Genomic DNA, 21,066 nt, shown 5'->3' with positions numbered 1-21,066 from the left:
AGAGGGATGTAGCCTTTAGACAATGGAAGTATGCCATTGGTTGCCTGAGGAAAGACGAGACTTTGTCGCTAAGCGCGCTGAATACCGCCATAAAGGCATCGTTGAAAGGTGACGCAGCAGAGTTGGTCATGAACATGGGAGAGGATGCGCACATTGATGACATCATTTCGGCATTGGAAATCCCATATGGTGAGGTGGAGAGCGGTTCGATGCTACTAGAAAGGTTTTACAAGGACAGTTGGCAGAGGGAAGGTGAAGGTATTAAGGACTATGGCATGCGCTTGCAACTCGCGCTCAATACAGTCAAAGAGCGGGGAGGCATCGTATTCACCGAGGTAGACCAGACGTTGAGAACTGTGTTTTGGCGTAATCTGCGCAATAGGGAGGTAAAGAACGCGATGCAGCACAAGTTTGAAAACATTGCGACTTTTCAACAACTTTGGCGCGAGAATCGCAGAGCGGAGCAGGATGAACAGGAATGGTCTGATAGAACAAAGAGTAACAAGACTGCCACTGTCAAGGGTCACGTATCACTGGCTGGAGATGACAATGATAGGCAACGTGATGATGCAGAGAGAAAGGCTATGATGGCGCTGTTGAAGCAGCAGGCTGACGTCATAGAATTGATGAAGGAGAGACTAATAGTTAAAGATGCGACAGCGCCAGTGTCTGGTGAGAATGCCCAAACGTTTGAACCTACACCCCGTGACAAGACCATGCGACGGTCCCCGGGTCGGTGTTATGTTTGCAGTGAGTTGGGTCACCTGGCCAGGAAGTGCCCAACCAGATTCAAGGAGGTCACCTGCTACACCTGTGGCAAGCCGGGACACATCTCGCCCAGGTGTCCCACGCGTACTGCAGAAGACAGGAAGTCTGGTAATGATGGTTTGTCAAAGTCCGGTAATCGGTGTCACATAGTTAGGCGTCGCCGGCGAAGGCGCGAGCGGAAGAATCCACCATCTCCGAACTGCGCCAATAAGGGCAACTGCCGGCCTAGCACTGATGAAGACCCCCTTCCTGAAGGTGGTGACAGAGGGTGTGACGTACTTGCGGCGAAACAAGGCCGGAAACCACTCTTGATGGCGAATGGTGTATGGGGTCGGTTGGTTGGATCGAACCGTGAGGGTTCCGTTATTATCAGAGGAATCAGGTGTGCTTGTTTGCTGGATACGGGTTCGCAGGTCACGTCTGTAGGGAATGCTTTCTACCGTAAACACCTTGCAGACATTGAGGTGAAGCCCCTTGACGACTCCTTTGTTGTCACGGGAGCTAGTGGTGAGAGGTTGCCTTACGTAGGGTATATTGAGGTCCCCTTGTCTTTCCCTCGCTCAATGTTTGATGACGAGCGGGAATATCATACATTGGTGTTGGTGGCGGCCGATAATGAGTACAACCGTGAAGTGCCAGTCACAGCTGGTACTAAGCTGCTTGATTTGTATGTGGGAAGCGATGGATTATCTGGTCAGTACAATAGGATAATGTCCATGCGGATGTCACAGTTGGGAAGTGAAACCTGCCGTGCTCTCAGAGCCAGAGACAAGTTTGTGCGTCCTACTGGTCATATTGGTGAGGTTAAGGCTATGTGCAAAGCGCCGCTTACGGTGCGACCTGACACTGATCGCATTGTTTGGGGTAAGGTACATGGTGGGACTCAGCATGACAGGTACGTGGTCATGGTAGAGCCCAGCGACAAGACGACGTGTGATATAGCGACTAGTCCAACAGCGTGCGTGTTGAGTTGCCACAAGAGGGCTTCACATGTGCCAGTGAGGATCAGTAACACCACAGACAGACCTGTGGTGGTTAAACCTGGTGCGATCATAGCTGAGGCGAGTGCTGTGGTGCAGATAGAGCATCTGGGACGCGATGCGGCCTCCCAGAGCACTGGCATGGGAGAAGTTGATGATGTGAGTAGGCGCTTTGATGTAGACGGAGTGAACTTTGACATGTCCCAAGCCCAGTTCCATGGACACCAATTGGCCGAGGTGAAGGACTGTTTCGAACGCAACGCAGATGTCTTCTCCAAACACGACAATGATTTGGGATCTTGTGACCTGGAGAAGCATAGGATAAGGCTGACGAATGATGAGCCGATAAGAGAACGGCATAGGCGTGTACCACCTGCCCGTTATGAAGAACTAAGACAGGTGTTGCAGGGAATGATTGACAGTGGTGTTATACGTGAGTCGCACAGTCCCTGGGCAGCTCCGATTGTAATGGTGACTAAGAAGGATGGGAGCACGCGACTGTGCATAGACTATCGGAAGTTGAATGCACGCACTATCAGAGATGCGTATGCTCTACCGCGCATCGAAGAGTGTTTTGATGCTTTGAAGGGGGCGACATTGTTCAGTACGTTGGACCTGAAGGCTGGGTACTGGCAAGTGGTCATGGACGACAGAGATGTGGAGAAGACGGCATTCGGCACACCAGTTGGTCACTATGAGTGTCTCAGGCTCCCCATGGGACTGGCAACCAGCGCCAGTGAGTTTCAGCGGATCATGGAGAAGTGCTTGGAAGGACTAAACTACAAGACCTGTTTAGCCTACCAAGATGACATTGTGGTGTACTCGGATACCTTTGAGGAACACTTGCACAGACTTCAACAGGTGTTCCAGCGGCTGGTAAAGGCAGGCTTAAAGCTTAAGGCTAAGAAATGCAAGTTCTTCCAGGAGAAGATCAAATACCTTGGCCACGTTGTGTCGAAGGAAGGCATACAGACGGACCCAGGGAAGACAGAAGCCCTGAGAGCCTGGCCAGTGCCTACCAATGCCAAGGAGGTGAAGACGTTTCTTGGGGTAGCGGGATATTATCGTCACTTCGTTGAGGGCTATTCGAAAATCGCTAAGCCACTCAATGAGTTAACCACAGGCTTGTATGAGAGGACAGGTAGAGGGAGTAAGATGAGACTGGTGCCAGAAAGTCAGCGGCCAAGGTTCGAATGGACTCCGGAATGCCAACTGGCGTTCGAGACTTTGGTTGAGCGGCTGACGACCCCACCGGTCCTGGCGTACCCTGACTACAGCAGGCCCTTTGAGCTTCACACGGATGCGAGTTTGTTGGGTCTGGGTGTGGCCTTGTATCAGGATGAAGGAGAGAAGATGAGGGTTGTGGCGTACGCGAGCCGAAGACTGGCCAAGAGTGAGCGCAACTATCCAGCTCACAAGCTTGAGTTTTTGGCATTGAAGTGGGCTGTCACAGAAAAGTTTAGCGACTACCTGTACGGCAACAAATTTGTTGTGGTGACAAACAACAACCCACTCACGTATGTCATGACGAGCGCGAAATTGGACGCGACTGGACACCGATGGCTTGCTGCATTATCACAGTACCACTTTGAACTGCAGTATAGACCTGGTAAACAGAATGGTGATGCGGACGGCTTGTCTCGTAGACCACAACAAGGGTATACTACGGATGACACTGGTCGCGGTGGCTGGCTTGATTGGATCCCGTCAGGTGCAAGGGAGCGTGAGACTATGCGGAAAGAGACTGTTGCGGCCATAAGCAGTGCTCAACACACCTCAGCCATGCCTGTGGTGGAACTACTGGGAGTCTCTGCGGCAGCCGTTGACGATCAGCTGGAAGAACCTGAGGAATGGGTGCATGGTCCAGCGCTTCCCACAGTCACCATGGATGAATGGAGGGAACTACAGCGGAAGGATCCGGTAATTGGTAGACTGTGTTGGTACGTTGGAAGATCCCACAGACCCTCTCGACAGGAAAGAAGCGGTGAAATTGCTGAGGTTAGGTTGGCTCTAAGGGAATGGAATCGCTTGCGCTTCAAAAATGGAGTCTTGCATAGAGTGCGAACAGATGCGGAAGGAAAGGAGTGCTGTCAGCTGGTTTTGCCTGAAGCATACCGTGGTACAGCCATGGAAGCGCTTCACGATGACATGGGGCACCCTGGCAAGGAGAGAACACTTGACTTGTTGCGGTTGAGGTTTTATTGGCCCAGAATGGAACGTGATGTAGACGCAAAAGTGCAGACCTGCCATAGGTGCACAAGGTGGAAGTTGACCCCCGAAGGGAGAAATCGTGTCCCGCTGGTAAGCATTAGGACAAGTCAACCCTTTGAGCTTGTGTGCATGGACTATCTCACCCTGGAGCCATCGAAGGGAGGATGTAAAGACATTTTAGTCATTACAGATCATTTTACGCAGTATGCGTTGGCTGTGCCCACGAAGGACCAGACTGCGAAGACTACAGCAGCGGCGTTAATGGAGCATTTTCTGCTTCACTATGGTTTTCCAGCCCGACTCCATTCAGACCAAGGCAGGAACTTTGAGTCCAAGGTGATTCAAGAGTTGTGTAAGATGTTAGGTGTGGCTAAGTCTCGCACCACCCCTTACCACCCTCAGGGGAATGGGCAGTGTGAGAGATACAACAAGACCCTCATTGACATGTTGGGGACGTTAAGTGAAGATCAGAAAGCTGACTGGAAGAAGTATGTTAGCTCGATGGTACACGCCTACAACTGTACCAGAGGCGAGACAACTGGATATTCTCCGTACTACTTGATGTATGGAAGACAGCCACGTTTACCAGTGGATATTTATCTTGGTCTACAACCAGACAGCTGTGAGGGAGACGATCATGATGACTATGTGTCGCGCCTGAGAGAGAGGTTGAAGGTTGCATATGACTTAGCATCAAGGGAGGCAGTCAAGCATCAAGACTACAACCGTAAGCGTTATGGATTGAAGGCGAAGGAAGCGGTCTTGCATCCTGGTGATAGAGTGCTGGTCCGTAATGTTAATATATGGGGGAAGCACAAGATAGATGGGAGAAGGAACCTTATGTTGTGGTTCGTCGCATGAATCCTGATGTGCCTGTTTACGAACTGAGACGTGACAGTGGAGGTGGGGCTACCAGAGTGCTTGTATATTCTTAATTATTGACTTGACTTTGCTGGGTATGGGTTATCAAGGTATGCAGATTAATCTCTACAAATTCTAGTATCTAAGTAAGTTATAATGGAAATTACCTCTACCCACTTAGTTATATATAGTTATATATAGTTATATATAGTTATATATAGTTATATATAGTCTGAAAATGTCCAGGTGCACAGCTTCACATTGGTATATTTAAGTGTTGTGACTAATGTTAAATAGTTGTGTTCACCTATATATCTAACAGAATAGCATAATCAATCAATCTTTCAATGGCTCAAACTCAATCAGCCAAACCAACATGTAACCATGACTTCTGTCGAGTTGCGCCAATGGGTATTAGACCCATGGGGTTAATTTGTTGTCCTCAAAGGAGGATATTAGTGTAGGTAGGCCACACATGATTGGGTTAAAATCACCTAGAGTAGTTCATCTTGTATTGTGAACGAGACCCTCATTTCTATTATTTAGTCAGCATTGAGTTGTATTAACCAACGCTTTATTGTTTTTAAGATCTTTCTGGTGTCAAGGATAATTTGCATAAATTATGTCGGTGACCTAGTTTTTGAGTTATATTTATATTTTGAGTTATTTATATATTTGTCTTGTATATTCCTAGGAGTAAGCAGTATTTCTTTTGTTCATTATCATGCTATTTTGATAGGGAATTTTCTTGTGTTATAAAATTTATGAGTGTGTTCTAATTTGACGCAGTATGGGCTGAACGGCGTGACTTTTGTTGACAAGTTGGTCTTGGAAAGTTGCTATGTGAGTGACGTCATGATTTCAACACGCATGACCAGTTGTTTTTCTTAGAGGGTTTTGCTGCGCACCGCTAATGACTTTGTATTGTGTCAGCGCGTTGTTTTTTTTGCTCCATAGGTATTATTTTATAGTATTATTATAATTTTAGATGATATAAATTTCGTAGTTAGGGTTTAAATATTTAGAGTTGCAGGGATTTTAGATTGGTCCCCCGGCCTTCTTGCAATTGGTACGAGCCTACCTAAGAGCGAGACGGAGGCAGGCGGTTATTATGGCGGATGTTGTGAGCTGACGTGCGACAAGAAGTCTCCGGAACATTTTGAATATTTCTACATTTTTGACGGACTGTGTGCTCGGAAAGTCAATAATCAAGCTGCAGAGAAACTCAGCGTGGATGTGACAGAAATTCCGGATCATTTGAAGTTTTTCAAGCATCGTTTGTTGTGCACGAAGAAATCAAGTTTCAGTTTGTGGACCGACAGAACCGCCGTTGAAGTTATGTGAGTCCCGTATACTGTGTCCATAAAAACTTCAGTTGGACCCATTTCGATAGTGCATGCCATATGTTTTATAATCTAAGGTTCCTTAGTAATTTCCCTGTATAAGTTGTTTTTATTGAAGCGTATAATTTTGATTTTTGTTACGACATAGTGTATTTTATCGTCCTTTGAATTTACCGCCCTATAGAGTACACTATCAGTGAAGAGTTTCGGGAGTACCGGATTCAATGAATAATTTGTTGTATTTATAGTCATTTTCTCTTGATTGCTCAATGAATCTGGCTACTTAGCGTTTATCGTGTGTTTTGACGTTTTCATTGTCTGTGTGACTGAAGTATATTTGGCCTTTCCGTCGCACTATTCAGCGTACCGCGCGCTCAGTTTTCTGTTTTACATTTTCGGCCATTCCGGCTAAAATTTTTGTTATACGGGTTTGTGCGTTTAAGCGTTAGGGAGCATAAACCGTATTACTATTGCGTTTGTTACATATTCCTGTATTGAGAATTAAACATAGATTGTTCTGTGGTATATCTTACGTAGACCCCTTTAACTATTCTTATGTTTGGCCTATTTGTTAAAGGGAGAGTACTAAATTTTTATACTTACTGACATTGTGGTAAGTTGTATATTTTGAGTGGATTCCTGTTACTGATAAGAGAAATTGAATTGGGCATTTAGTATTTTCTATTTTGAATTTACTAAGTCTAGTGTATACCTTTTGGTGCTTTAGGCTAACCTATATTGATGTTGTGTATAGTTAGCCAGTGTGCAATTATTTGTTGTTATTTATTAAATCATTTTTTGTGAGAAACTATTCCATGTGTGTTTGGTCATACACCTTCCTTGCACTGGTAAATATAGTGAAGCTGTCCATGCCATAACCCGAACCTGTGAGATAAATTTGTCTGCTTCGAGTGCCTCTACTGTGACGTTAGGGAGACCCGTTATCACTGGTTACAAAGGTCACTGGGAGAGGGCTTACAGACTGGCGCCCAATGTGGGAACCGTGTTATGGTGTAAACAAATTGTTGACAGCAGAAATTTTTTTTACCTGTGCAAAAGGTGTGAGAGAAAATCCAGTTTTTCACGTACTCTGTCCTTTTAGTTTGCCTAGTGAGATCTTATGTCACTGTTATTGCCATTTGCAACCTGCTATGCGCGCTTGTTAATTTTTTTATGGTGTATGTATGCTTAGTTTTTTTTTCTCTGCGTATTTTATAGGGTGATTGTGTGAATCATACCTTACATATTATATTGTAGGCCTGTAAACATGTAGTGTTGCACAGTGTTTTTTTTCATTCAAGTTTTATTGTTCCCTACGCTGATTTGTGAGTTTTTTTCACTGGTGACTATATTACTGTGAGTTTGAGTCTGGAAGTGTATTGTGATTATTTGAGCTTATTGTCTGGTGGGGGTTTCTCGATACTAGGGATACACACACCACTATAATATGGCTACTGGAGGTAAAGAACCAGGAGGCCTTGGTCTAAAGGATGTTGACGATAAGGCTAATGGATGGGACACCCCCATGAATGTTAAGCCACTTGGTATGTATAGCAGACTGAGGGAGTCCCTCCATAGTAAAGAAAGAGAACAAGAGAAAGCGAAGATGGAGGATGATAAGCGTAGCCTTCTAGACTTGGTGAATAATAAGTTGGACCGGGAGGAATATGAGATTAAACAGGAGGAATATAGGAGAAAAGCATGTGAAGCACTAGACAAGGAAGAGAATATTCAACGTGAAAAAGATGAAGCCCAGGAATTTGAAAGAGTCTTGTGTCTAGAAAGGGAGAGACGAAGTGAAGAGCACCGCCAAAGGGAAAAGAGACAAGAATATGATCGGCATCCATCTACCCCAGGATACTGGGATAGTGATCGTGGTAGAGATGACCACTTGCGTAGAGTGGCGAACCATCATAGTTATGCCAAGCCGCCAGTGGCTAGTTTCTCTGGAGAGGGCTGCAAGGGAGATGTGTCCTACAGAGCTTGGAAAGCACAAATTGAAGGCCTTAAGACTGACCCGACTTTGTCAGCTAGCTCTCTAACAGCTGCTGTACGTCGAAGTTTGAAAGGGGAGGCAGGTGAATACGTTATTAATTTGGGACCCCATGCAACTATTGATGAAATATTTAAGGCATTGGACTACCCCTATGGAGAGGTAGGTGATGGTTACTCATTGATGCAAAGTTTCAATAGGAACTATGACCAGAAAGAATCGGAAGATGTTAAACGGTTTGGTATGAGACTGCAGCTGAAATTGAATGCTGTTAAAGAACGAGGAGGAATAGCAGAGGCTGATATGGACCATACACTCAAGACTGCATTCAGGTCCCATTTGAAAGACCCAGTTATAAAACAGACATTAAGACAGAAATACCTGGATTAAGGGCCTTTTCGCGAACTCTGGTTAGAGGCACGAGTGGTTGAACAAGAGAACGCTGATTGGATGAAAAGGGAGTGCAGAGAGGATACCCCTAAGAAGATGGTCGCAGCAAGACTACACCAGACGAGGGTGGATGATAAGGAGGAGTCGGCTAAAAGAAGTCCTCATGTGAAAAGTGCACAGACCACAGTAGATGATAAAAAGATGGAATTGTTGACTGAGGCAGTATCAATGAGTACTAAGATGATGGCGAATGTACAGGAACAGATGGATAAAATGTGGGCTAGACAGAATGAAATAGAGTTGAGAATGCATAGCACACAACAGTATCAGTCATTCTCTGGTGTTCCGCCACACAACTCAACACAACCAGCTGCTGCTGTAAATCCTGTTCAAATGATGGGTACTAATACAAATACTGAACCTGTTATACGCACTCAGAGAGAACCTATGAGATGTTACGGTTGTGGTGAGATTGGTCACAGGGTCAGCCGTTGTTCTTTGGCTCAAAAAAGAAGTGGACGTTCTGGTGGACCAGTAGTATGCTTCAATTGTGGTGAAAAGGTACATATTTTTCCGCGATGCCCTGAGACAAATGTTAAGGCGGGCACATGTACCACAGCTGAAACATCTGTCCAGGGGAAGTTCCAGCCAAAGGGTCCAAGTGGAGCTGCTAGGCCACCCATTAACCAGGGGAGACATCCCTCAAAAGGAGGTTTTGCTATGTCTGCTAAGCAGGAGAGAATACCATACCTGATGAAGACTGATCCATGGAAGAGGATTGTGGTCATTGCTCCTGAAGAGACAATGTTTGCTAATGGGAAACCTTTTAAATGTCTTGTTGATTCTGGTTCTCAGGTGTCAACCATTTCGCATTCATGTTACATGGAGAATTTCAAGGACTGCCCTGTGGATGCCTTGACGAGTGAGTTTGTGGTAACAGGAGCTGGAGGAGAAGTCCTTGCTTATATAGGATATGTTGAGCTTAGGCTGTCATTCCCATTGGAGCTATTTGACTCCCTAGAAGAGTATGACACGGTGCTTTTGGTATCTCCAGATAATGACTACAATGTAAACATACCCTTCACAGTTGGGACGAACATACTTTTTAGATATATAACCATGGGACGAAAGACACACAGTCAACAGCGGGTACACTCAATGCGGATGTCAGTAGTGGGACAAAAGATATGTAGGCAAATAGAAAGGCGAGATAGATTCATAGGAAATAAAGGCTGACTGGGTGAGGTGCGAGCGTTAGTTTCCTATCCAAGGACAATACGACCTGACACAGACCAGGTCATAATGGGTTGCGTGAAGGGAGGCACATATAGTTACTATTGAGCCTACCCCCCGCACGAAGAGATGTGTGGCAGTGAGTGCAAGTGCCAGTGTTCTGAAGTGTTGTAGGTGACGATCACAAGTGCCTGTGAGGGTCAGTAATACCACTGACACCAATATTTCTATCCGCCCAGGAGAGGTGTTGGGTGAGGCACATTCTGTCAGCTGGATAAAAAGTCCAGGACAACGATCAGCAATGGCTGAATACTAAAGTGAAGATGAAAAGGAGCCTGGGAATACTGGAGTGACTATTTCCAGCTGGTGCTGCCAACGAAGTACCATGGAACTGCCATGGAGGCTCTCCATGACACCATGGGTCATCCTGGAGTTGATAGAACGCTTGAGCTGTTGCGTTCCCGTTTTTATTGGCCATACATGCGACGGGATGTGGCCCAGCAAATTGAAACATGCAACCGTTGTACTCGAAGAAAGGTCACCCCGGATAGACGCATCCGAGTGCCTATGGGGCATTTAACTTCTAGTCATCCGCTCGACTTGGTTTGCATAGATTTTCTGACCGTAGAGCCCAGCAATGGAGGGCATAAGGATATATTGGTGATGACAGATCATTTTACGCGTTATACTGTTGCTGTCCCCACCAAGAATCAGACAGCCCGAACCACTGCAGAGGTTTTGATGCAACACTTTTTGTTGCACTATGGGTTTCCGGTGCGATTGCACAGTGATCAGGGACGAAATTTTGAGAGCAAGTTGATTGCCGAGCTTTGTAGGTTGCTGGGAGTTCGCAAGACCCGCACTACACCGTACCACCCTCAATCTAACTCACAGTGTGAGAGGTTCAACCGAACATTGATGGATATGATTGGGATGTTAGATGCGAAAGGCAAGGAAAACTGGAAACAGTACATCTCTCCCATGGTACATGCCTATAATTGTACTGTCAATGAGGCGACAGGTTATACACCATATTACCTTATGTATGGTCATGAGCCACGATTGCCTGTAGACTTGCTACTAGGTGTAGACATACCAGATGGTGGTGTCACGGATGATGTGGGAGAGTATGTGGAGAATTGGCAACGATCCTTGAAGCAGGCTTATATCATCGCTAGCAAACATGCTGCGAAGTGGGAAATAGCAAATAAGAGGAGATATGATATCAAGACACAAGAGGCCTTGCTTGTACCTGGTGACCGCATACTGGTTCGAAATTTGAATATATGGGGAAAGCATAAATTGGCAGATCGTTGGGAATCTGAGGTGTACGTAGTTGTGGCTAAGGATCGTGAGGATTTGCCCGTATACCGCATAAAAAGGGAAGATGGACGAGGTCCAGAATGTATCCTGCATCGTAACCATTTACTGCGATGTAGTTCGCTCCCCATACCATACCCAGAGAGACCTTTTGCACCGATCGAGAAAAAGTCACCTTCGAAAGTGCATCGAGTGACAAGACAAACACATAAGGAAGTGGCTATGGAGTATGATGCAGATGATGATAGCACCAGTAGTGATGATCCTACCGTTATGGTGTGGCGGGTAGAAGAGAGTGTAAGCAGGTCAGAACCCACTACACGGGAAAGAGCAGTAGTCCCAGAGAGTTCAGACATGATGGAGAGAATCGATAGTGTCATGGGGAAAGATCTTGCTGAGGAGGAACTAACCTATGAGGAAGTGGTATCAGAGCCCATTGAATCCCATCATGAAGAAAACATAGACTCAACTACCGATACTGAAAGAACGATACCACGCAGGTCAGGAAGACAACGGAAACCGCCGAATAGGCTTGGATGGTCTCAACCACAAATACTGCGACATGAAGAACGCCTCACAAATAGAGACAAATCCGTGGACATTAAATGGAACAATAGGAATGAGATGATGTCCAAGATGTTGGATTTAGTGATGAAGTGCTATAAAATGATGGACAGGAAGAGTTGTTGAATAGTGAGAGATGTAGACTCGCATGACTGGAAGAAGAAAAATTATTTAATTAGCTAGGAAAGTTTGGCCTCTAATAAGGACGGGACTTTGGCGTGATTATCAAGCAGTACGAGTTGCCTTTTATTTCTTGTGAATTGTGTGGATACGTGAGTAAGAAAAGCATTTTCACCTGATGTATTAGGATACCCTTCTGGTATCTCTTTGTCTTGATCCTTTAGTGCACTAAGCACATTTATACAGGATTGGTGAGCCTTCAGAGTGTATGTTTCTGCTTTTAGGATTTTTTCTGTGTTACTGATGAGTACTGTGGTGATGTTTGGATTTGTTGTAACTTCTAGCCTTGTCAATGAGACTTCAGATGGGAGTAGTGTGAACTAGTGTTGCTTGGCACCGTAGTATGCCTGGTTTAGGCATGTAGTCTCCGTAATACTGTGTTGCTCATTTACAAACACATACTATTAGTTTTTAAATTAAACCAAACCTGCGTTGTGTGACCTGAAGACGGAGCAGAGGAGGCAAAAATCTCAAACTGGGGTCCCACAGAAGACAGAACACATGCATTAGTAAGCGAGGACGCTTTAGAATTGAAAGGGGAGGGTGTAACCACGACTTCTGTCGAGTTGCGCCAATGGGTGTTAGACCCATGGGGTTAATTTGTTGTCCTCAAAGGAGGATATTAGTGTAGGTAGGCCACACATGATTGGGTTAAAATCACCTACATGTAGAGTAGTTCATCTTGTATTGTGAACAAGCCCCTCATTTCTATTATTTAGTCAGCATTGAGTTGTATTAACCAACGCGTTTTTGTTTCGAAGATCTTTCTGGTGTCAAGGATAATTTGCATAAATTATGTCGGTTTTTGAGTTATATTTATATTTTGAGTTATTTATATATTTGTCTTGTATATTCCTAGGAGTAAGCAGTATTTCTTTTGTTCATTATCATGCTATTTTGATAGGGAATTTTCTTGTGTTATAAAATTTATGAGTGTGTTCTAATTTGACGCAGTATGGGCTGAGCGGCGTGACTTTTGTTGACAAGTTGGTCTTGGAAAGTTGCTATGTGAGTGACGTCATGATTTCAACACGCGTAGGGCATGACCAGTTGTTTTTTTTAGAGGGTTTTGCTGCACACCGCTACTGACTTTGTATTGTGTCAGCACGTTGTTTTTTTTGCTCCATAGGTTGTATTATTTGATAGTATTATTATAATTTTAGATGATATAAATTTCGTAGTTAGGGTTTAAATATTTAGAGTTGCAGGGATTTTAGATTGGTCCCCCGGCCTTCTTGAAATTGGTACGAGCCTACCTAAGAACGAGATGGAGGCAGGCGGTTATTATGGCGGATGTTGTGAGCTGACGTGCAACAAGAAGTCTCCGGAACATTTTGAATATTTCTACATTTTTGACGGACTATGTGCTCGGAAAGTCAATAATCAAGCTGCAGAGAAACTCAGCGTGGATGTGACAGAAATTCCGGATCATTTGAAGTTTTTCAAGCATCGTTTATTGTGCATGAAGAAATCAAGTTTCAGTTTGTGGACCGACAGAACCGCCGTTGAAGTTACACGAGTCCCGTATACTGTGTCTATAAAAACTTCAGTTGGACCCATTTCGATAGTGCATGCCATATGTTTTATAATCTAAGGTTCCTTAGTAATTTCCCTGTATAAGTTGTTTTTATTGAAGCGTATAATTTTGATTTTTGTTACAACATAGTGTATTTTATCGTCCTTTGAATTTACCGCCCTATAGAGTACACTATCAGTGAAGAGTTTCGGGAGTACCGGATTCAATGAATAATTTGTTGTATTTATAGTCATTTTCTCTTGATTGCTCAATGAATCTGGCTACTTAGCGTTTATCGTGTGTTTTGACGTTTTCATTGTCTGTGCGACTGAAGTATATTTGGCCTTTCCGTCGCACTATTCAGCGTACCGCGCGCTCAGTTTTCTGTTTTACATTTTCGGCCATTCCGGCTAAAATTGTTGTTATACGGGTTTGTGCGTTTAAGCGTTAGGGAGCATAAACCGTATTACTATTGCGTTTGTTACATATTCCTGTATTGAGAATTAAACATAGATTGTTCTGTGGTATATCTTACGTAGACCCCATTTAACTATTCTTATGTTTGGCCTATTTGTTAAAGGGAGAGTACTAAATTTTTATACTTACTGACATTGTGGTAAGTTGTATATTTTGAGTGGATTCCTGTTACTGATAGGAGAAATTGAATTGGGCATTTAGTATTTTCTATTTTGAATTTACTAAGTCTAGTGTATACCTTTTGCTGCTTTAGGCTAACCTATATTGATGTTGTGTATAGTTAGCCAGTGTGCAATTATTTGTTGTTATTTATTAAATCATTTTTTGTGGGAAACTATTCCATGTGTGTTTGGTCATACACCTTCCTTGCACTGGTAAATATAGTGAAGCTGTCCATGCCATAACCCGAACCTGTGAGATAAATTTGTCTACTTCGAGTGCCTCTACTGTGACGTTAGGGAGACCCGTTATCACTGGTTACAAAGGTCACTGAGAGAGGGCTTACAAACACACAAACATCAAATAAAGTTAATCAAGCAATCATCCACACTATCCCAGATCATATACAGTAACAAATAAAACTTTCCATATTTTTAGCTTAAAAGAAAAAAATAGAATTGTTCTGTGTTTACCAACAACCAAATGATAAATCAAGAAAAATGGTGGGATGCGACAACTGCTTAGAATGGTTCCATCAAACATGTATCAACACAACAATGACTGAAGTTGAGAAGTTAGCAAAGTTTCTCTGCCCTAAGTGTCAACACGATCACAAGTCAAAACATTCGAGTAATGTACTAACAAGAATGAATTTCTCTTGTACATTCAAACTGAATGGAAAATCTTGGGATGTAAATGGCACATTAAATATAGATGATAGTGATGACAACACGGCAAAGAATGGAGGCCAAGACGATACAAATAATGATTTGGATGATACAACTCATAATGAAGAAGAAGTAGTTGATGTAGAGGAACACGAAGATAGTGTAATTGGTGTGGAGGACAAGATAAAATAAGAACTAGATGAAGATGATGCAGCTAGTGTGGAGGATACGATAGAAGAAACCCCTACATACAGATAGTGTAGTTGATGCGGAGGATAAGGGAGAAGGAACAATAAATGAAGATGGTGTAGTTGGTGTGGAGGCTAAAGGAGAAGAAACACTCAATGAAGATGGTGTAGTTTGTTACCGACACGCTCGCGAGACTGCGTGGTTGAACAAGGTGATGGATCCCTACGGGTCTCTGCGTTCACGTGGCTAAGTTTCTAATAAAACCACAAGCTCCGGTTTATGGCTTTTACTACCAGTGCATTCTAATCATGAAGCAGTTGTCGTTATCGCTGTTATGCTTGATAAAATATCTGAAGACAATTTATCAATTTCTGTAACTTTATTGTCTGCTTTACAAAAACATGAGAATAACTGAATAACATGTAACTCAACTTCACTAGATAAAATCACTACCTACATTGTAGCTGTATTGTTCTGATCCACATTCAAATGGGTTGTCAATCTGTTGTCATGAGTAGCACTGGCGTATTCGTAAAAAACGTACCGTATATCCCTTTGCTTGGTGTCCATCCAAAATACATGTGTCTTCTGGTTGCCTGCTTGTGTTCAACTAAGCTCACTAACCTGACCTAATTATGCTACAACTTAGTTGCTAAGCAACAGTGACTGTTGCTGAGCAGACATTCTATTTTGTCCTATATGTAAATTAGTTGGATTTCGTGGTTTGACCTAATGGGTGTACTAAATTTTATCAGCTCACAATAGTCCATGTCGGTCTTTAGACGGTAACAACACCAGCCCTCAAATTGTCTTTATAAAAACTTAAAGCAATTTCCAATCTAATAACAATTACAGGTCCAACAAATTACGAACTATCAAACTTGAATGAATGAAAGTACAATACAAAAAATCATGTAATTCGCAAGTCAGAAAACTATACTGCAAATGTCTTTGAGTCTTTGTCTTGAGTATAATATATGATCTACTGATCTTCTGCCAAACTTGACCATCTGATATGTTGATCTTCATTCACTGCCAAAGCTGAACATAGTGGGTTTTACTGTCCACTACTTGAGAACGTTGTTCACTACCTACGCTGAACGTAGTGGGTTTTGCTGTCCACTACTTGAGTGCGTTGTTCTTCAGCTTCCAGTAACGTGCATATTTTGTCATATGGTCTTGATACGAACTTGCTTTGAGTTTTCACTAACACTTTCTTACCAATCCTCTGGCGTCAGGTGTTACTTGTACAACCTTTCCAAGTGGCCACAAATTGCGTGGTGTGTTTTCATCTTTAACCAACACAATGTCGTTGATTTTCAAGTTTGGTTTCACATTAAGCCACTTTTGGCGCAGTTGAAGCGATGGTAGATATTCTTTGATTCACCTTCTCCAGAAAATGTCAGACATATATTGCACCTGCTTCCATCGGCGTTTAGGGTGTGTGTCATTCTTGTCTATCACACAAGCTGGTAGCTCAGTACTTGCCATGTTCAGCATCATGCTTGGTGTCAATGCTTTGAAATCTCTCATGTCGCCTGAAGTTGTAGTTTTGGGTCGACTGTTAACCGTCATCTCCACATCACACATGAAGGTTCTCAAGCTTTCATCAGTCAGTATTTGTTGACCAACTAATATGCTCAGAAGCGTATCTGTCTTTTCCAGACTCCTCCGAAGTGTGAACTATAAGGTGGGTTATACTTCCAGTTGAAGCCCTTACGTAGTTGCCCCTCGCTTATCTGTGCATGGTTCCACTTGCTAATTTCTTCTTGTAGCTTTTTGTTAGCTCGAACAAAGTTGTTGCCATTGTCCGATCTCATCTCTTTAACTTGCCCACGTCTTGCTGCAAATCGTCGCAGTGCATTTATGAATGAGTCCGTGTCCATTGAGTCTGCAATTTCTATGTGAACTGCTCTTATTGTTAAACATGTAAAAATCACACCATAGCGTTTGATTCGACTCCTCTTTAATTTCACCTCTATTGGGCCGAAACAATCTACGCCCACTCGTGTGAATGGCGGTTCACCAATAGCCAGTCTGTCCATTGGTAGAACTGTCATCATATGTTCTCGTGGCTGTCCACATTGCCGCTTGCACACAATACATTTCGATATTAATTTTCTTGCTGTTAACAATCCATTACTTTGAACGAACGGCCGAAGTGTTGCCCTTGTTTGTGTATTTGTTATAGTATTAACTCTGATATTATTGAGTCCTTTGGAAGTAGTATAGGATGTTTTGATTCATCAGGTATTTCCGCGAATCGCAATCTCCCACCTACTCGCAACAATCCGTCAGTTCCAATAAAAGGATCCAATTTTCTAATGTTGCTTTTCTTTCTGAAGCTGTGATCTGAGTTGATGTGTGTTAGATCATTGATTTCTTCTGAGAATGCTTGGTGTTGCACCTTCCGTATAATCATGTTCTCTGCAGACTGTAGGTCTTCTACTGTCATCGCTTCGATGGTATATTTATCACCTTGCGGAATGTAAATTTATTATTTTGTGTATACTAGAAGAAAACGTACTAATAATTACGTACGTATTGGAGGCCGTGGCGTGTGTGTTTTAAAATGATGTGTGCATTTTAAAAACGGCGTGACTGTGCGTTTTAATAGTGTGTGTTTTAAAATGACTGATGTGTGTATGTATGTGCATTAAAAAATTATATGTGTATTTTAAATGGCGTGTGTATTTTAAAAATATGTGTGTTTAAAAAATGACGTGTGTTTTAAAAATTATGCATGTTTAAAAAATAACGTGTGTGTATTAAAAATTATGTGTGTATTAAAATGACGTGTGTGTTTTGAAAATAATGTGTGTTTAAAAACGACGTGTGTGTTTTTAAAAATGGCGTGGTTTAAAAACGACGTGCGTGTTAAAAAATGACGAGTGTGATTAAAAATAACGCGTGTGTTTTTAAAAACGACGTGTGTTTAAAAACGACGTGAGTGATTAAAATAACGCGTGTGTTTTTAAAAACGACGTGTGTTTAAAAACGACGTGTGTGATTAAAAATGGCGTGTGTGTTTTTAAAAATGGCGTGTGTTTAAAAACGACGTGTGTGTTAAAAAATGACGTGTGTGTTTTTAAAAATGGCGTGTGTTTAAAAACGACGTGTGTATTAAAAAATGACGTGTGTGTTTAAAAATGACGTGAGTGTTTTTAAAAATGGCGTGTGTGAGGTCGAATGAAAATTCCGTGTGTGTAAAAAGGAACTAACGCGTGCATTAACTTATTTACTCCTGTGGGGCTGCTGTTTTGAATATTTTTTTTTTCGTGTGTGTGTGCAAAAAAACGCGTGCGTTAACCTTTTTACGCCTGTGTGGGGCGCTATTTGAGAGATTTATTTCGTTTGTGTGTTAAAAAAATCGTGTGCGTTAACCTATTCACGCCAGTGGAGGGGTCGTCTCAAACAGCGCCCCCACAGGCGTAAATGAGTTAATGCACCCGGTTTTTTTTTTTTTACACACACGTCATTTTTTAACACACACGTCGTTTTTAAAAAAACACACAGGTCATTTTTTAACACACACGTCGTTTTTAAACACGCCATTTTTAAAAACAGACACGTCATTTTTAAACATACACGTCGTTTTTAAACACACGTCGTTTTTAAAAAAACAACAGGTCATTTTTAAACATACACGTCGTTTTAAAACACACACGTCGTTTTTAAACACACGCCATTTTTAAAAACACACGTCATTTTTAAACATACACGTCATTTTTTAACACACACGTCGTTTTTAAACACACGCCATTTTTAAAAACAGACACGTCATTTTTAAACACACACACGTCGTTTTTAAACACACGCAATTTTTAAAAACACACACGCCATTTTTAATCACACACGTCGTTTTTAAACACACGCAATTTTTAAAATACACATGTCATTTTAAGACACACATCATTTTTAATTCACACGTCAATTTTAAAACACATGTTTTGTAAAACACCCACGCCATTTAATATACACACATGATTTGTTAAAGCGCCGTTTTTTAAAATGCACACATCATTTTAAAACACACACGCCACGGCCTCCAATAGTTACGTGATTTGTACGTTTTCTTCTAGTATACACAAAATAATAAATTTACATTCCGCGCCTCGTACAAACAATCATTAGTTGAAGTTTAATTTCTGATAATTCTGAATCATCTTCTGAATTGAATTGAATTATGTTACCATTAATCCCGAGAATTTGTGTATTTACTCTCCTCTCCAACAATTCTTAACAAAATTATGTGTTTATAAATGTTAATATTATAAATGTTTGGTGATTCAATCAAATTATTCTCTTTTCGTGGGTGTACTATGTATATTTTCAGTATAGGATATTCATTGCAGTATTTGAAGAATTATAACAATGCTAACATTCTTCATTCCATACAGGCAACGATGGTACTGTCCAGGTATACGTAGAAGCACATCAACTGAATTCATAAAGGGAGCACCACCAGTTATTGTTATAGACGCTTCATATGTCACTGAAAAAAGGTCGCTTCACAACTATTGAAAAATTTTCAGAGACGGTTCGCTTATTTAATAAATGGCGATTAGAAACAACTATAATATTACTGATGCGCATATTATGTAATGATAATTTGGCATAGAAAAATGTTTTGTTAGTCGATGGGGTCCTAAAACGGTGACTTATTGGTTAGACTCTGTGTGTGCGTCTAGATCTCTATCTTATACATGCCTTGGCCAATTTTATTCAAACCTTGCACATACGTTAGATGATTTTGCGATTAGGTCAAATATGACCAACTAGCGGCCATTTTGTTGTAAAGATATTTTGATATATCGGGTACCAAATTTCGGGCATTTGTAACGTGCATGTCAAGTTTTTTTGATTGGATTGTTTTGGCTGAATTATGTCGAATGATGAATAATCATTATTTCATTACTTCATCAAATCTTTTTTATTTACATTATATTTTAACTACTCATAATATGTGAATATTAACTAAATCAAACAATTAGGATGGCAGAGGTAGGTCAATACAATAAAAACGAAATTATATTATATAAATACTTGACTCATATATGTTGTTATTCTTTATTCTTAGTTATGCAATATTTGGTATAACACTTGGCAACAACGGTCACTTCATTTGCACCTACAAGGATCCATTAATTCAGCAGTGGTTCGTATACGATGGTTTGAAAGGAGTGGACTATTTATTGGATATGGGCGCTCTTCAAGAGATAAACTACAGATTTCAGAACATTTATCTGGTGATGCAAGAGCGAATGTCTATGAACCCCAGGAATCCAAACGTATAGAACATATGCAATATATGTATTGATGTGGTCATAAATATGAGCATATTAGATAGCATTGTATGAATATTGGTTCCGATTTGACCATTGCTATCTGTATAGCAATTACTCACAATAATTCAACAGGCATGTTTTTTTCAATAATTCATTTATGATAAATGTAGTTTTTTCAGGATAGAATAGAATATAATTATTTGGTCAGAGTTACATGCATATGTAACGATGTATCTTATTGATGATGTGCGACATATTTTAAATTATTGTACTGATGTGTCATCGATATGGAAATATTTTTTTATTGCAATGAGTAATTTTAGCATTGCTAACTTGACATTGATCTTTATTTTATGCAAATAAGACGCAAACGTGAATTGTTTTTTCTTTCGTAATACTGTGTTTTAAAAAAGAACACGCTGCTTAAAATTCAAATACAAATCATGTCAATCGCACGGAAATAGACTATTTTCCGTTGACTGCGAGATATTGCGTTAAGCGTTAAATCGAACGAAAAAACAGAGCAAAGGCAATAGCGTCGTAGTGGCTTCCGAACATCGCGTGGAGGTTATACGATAACCGCAAATTATATCATTTTCTTTTTTTATATTCTGACGAGCAAAGTTCAGAGATTATTGTAAAATCCTTGTTGAACTTTGTTTAGCAGTGGAATTGTTACCAGGGTAAAACAAGGTTTTGTTTTGTTGATATACTTGTTTTTTATAGGGCCTCTAATGTATTTTGAATAAAAACTAGAAAGTGAAGCTCATATGTAGTAAATGCAATGGCGCTATGCATTCCGTATTTGGTCAAACAATCTATATAATCCCTGGCAGGTAAAGTTACGTCGTAAGGAGAAAGAATTTACGTCTGAATTTAATCAAAAATATTTAATGAGCAGTGATGTATCCGATGCATACGCAAAT

General features: G+C 41.6%; 1 protein-coding gene across 1 annotated transcript; it reads right to left on the bottom strand.

The window, feature by feature from the left end:
- Positions 1-16,492: 16,492 nt before the first annotated feature.
- LOC146741500 (uncharacterized) lies at positions 16,493-16,912 on the bottom strand. The gene has a single exon (XM_085499915.1). The coding sequence runs from the start codon at positions 16,910-16,912 to the stop codon at positions 16,493-16,495; it is 420 nt and encodes a 139-aa protein (XP_085356041.1).
- Between the last annotated feature and the right edge of the window lie 4,154 nt (positions 16,913-21,066).

Source organism: Saccoglossus kowalevskii, chromosome 6 (assembly GCF_978046115.1).
Source record: "Saccoglossus kowalevskii chromosome 6, keSacKowa6.1, whole genome shotgun sequence".
In the NCBI taxonomy this organism is placed as follows: domain Eukaryota; kingdom Metazoa; phylum Hemichordata; class Enteropneusta; family Harrimaniidae; genus Saccoglossus; species Saccoglossus kowalevskii.
The sequence above is the reverse complement of the archived record's forward strand: the minus strand, read 5'-3'. Positions and strand labels throughout refer to the sequence as shown.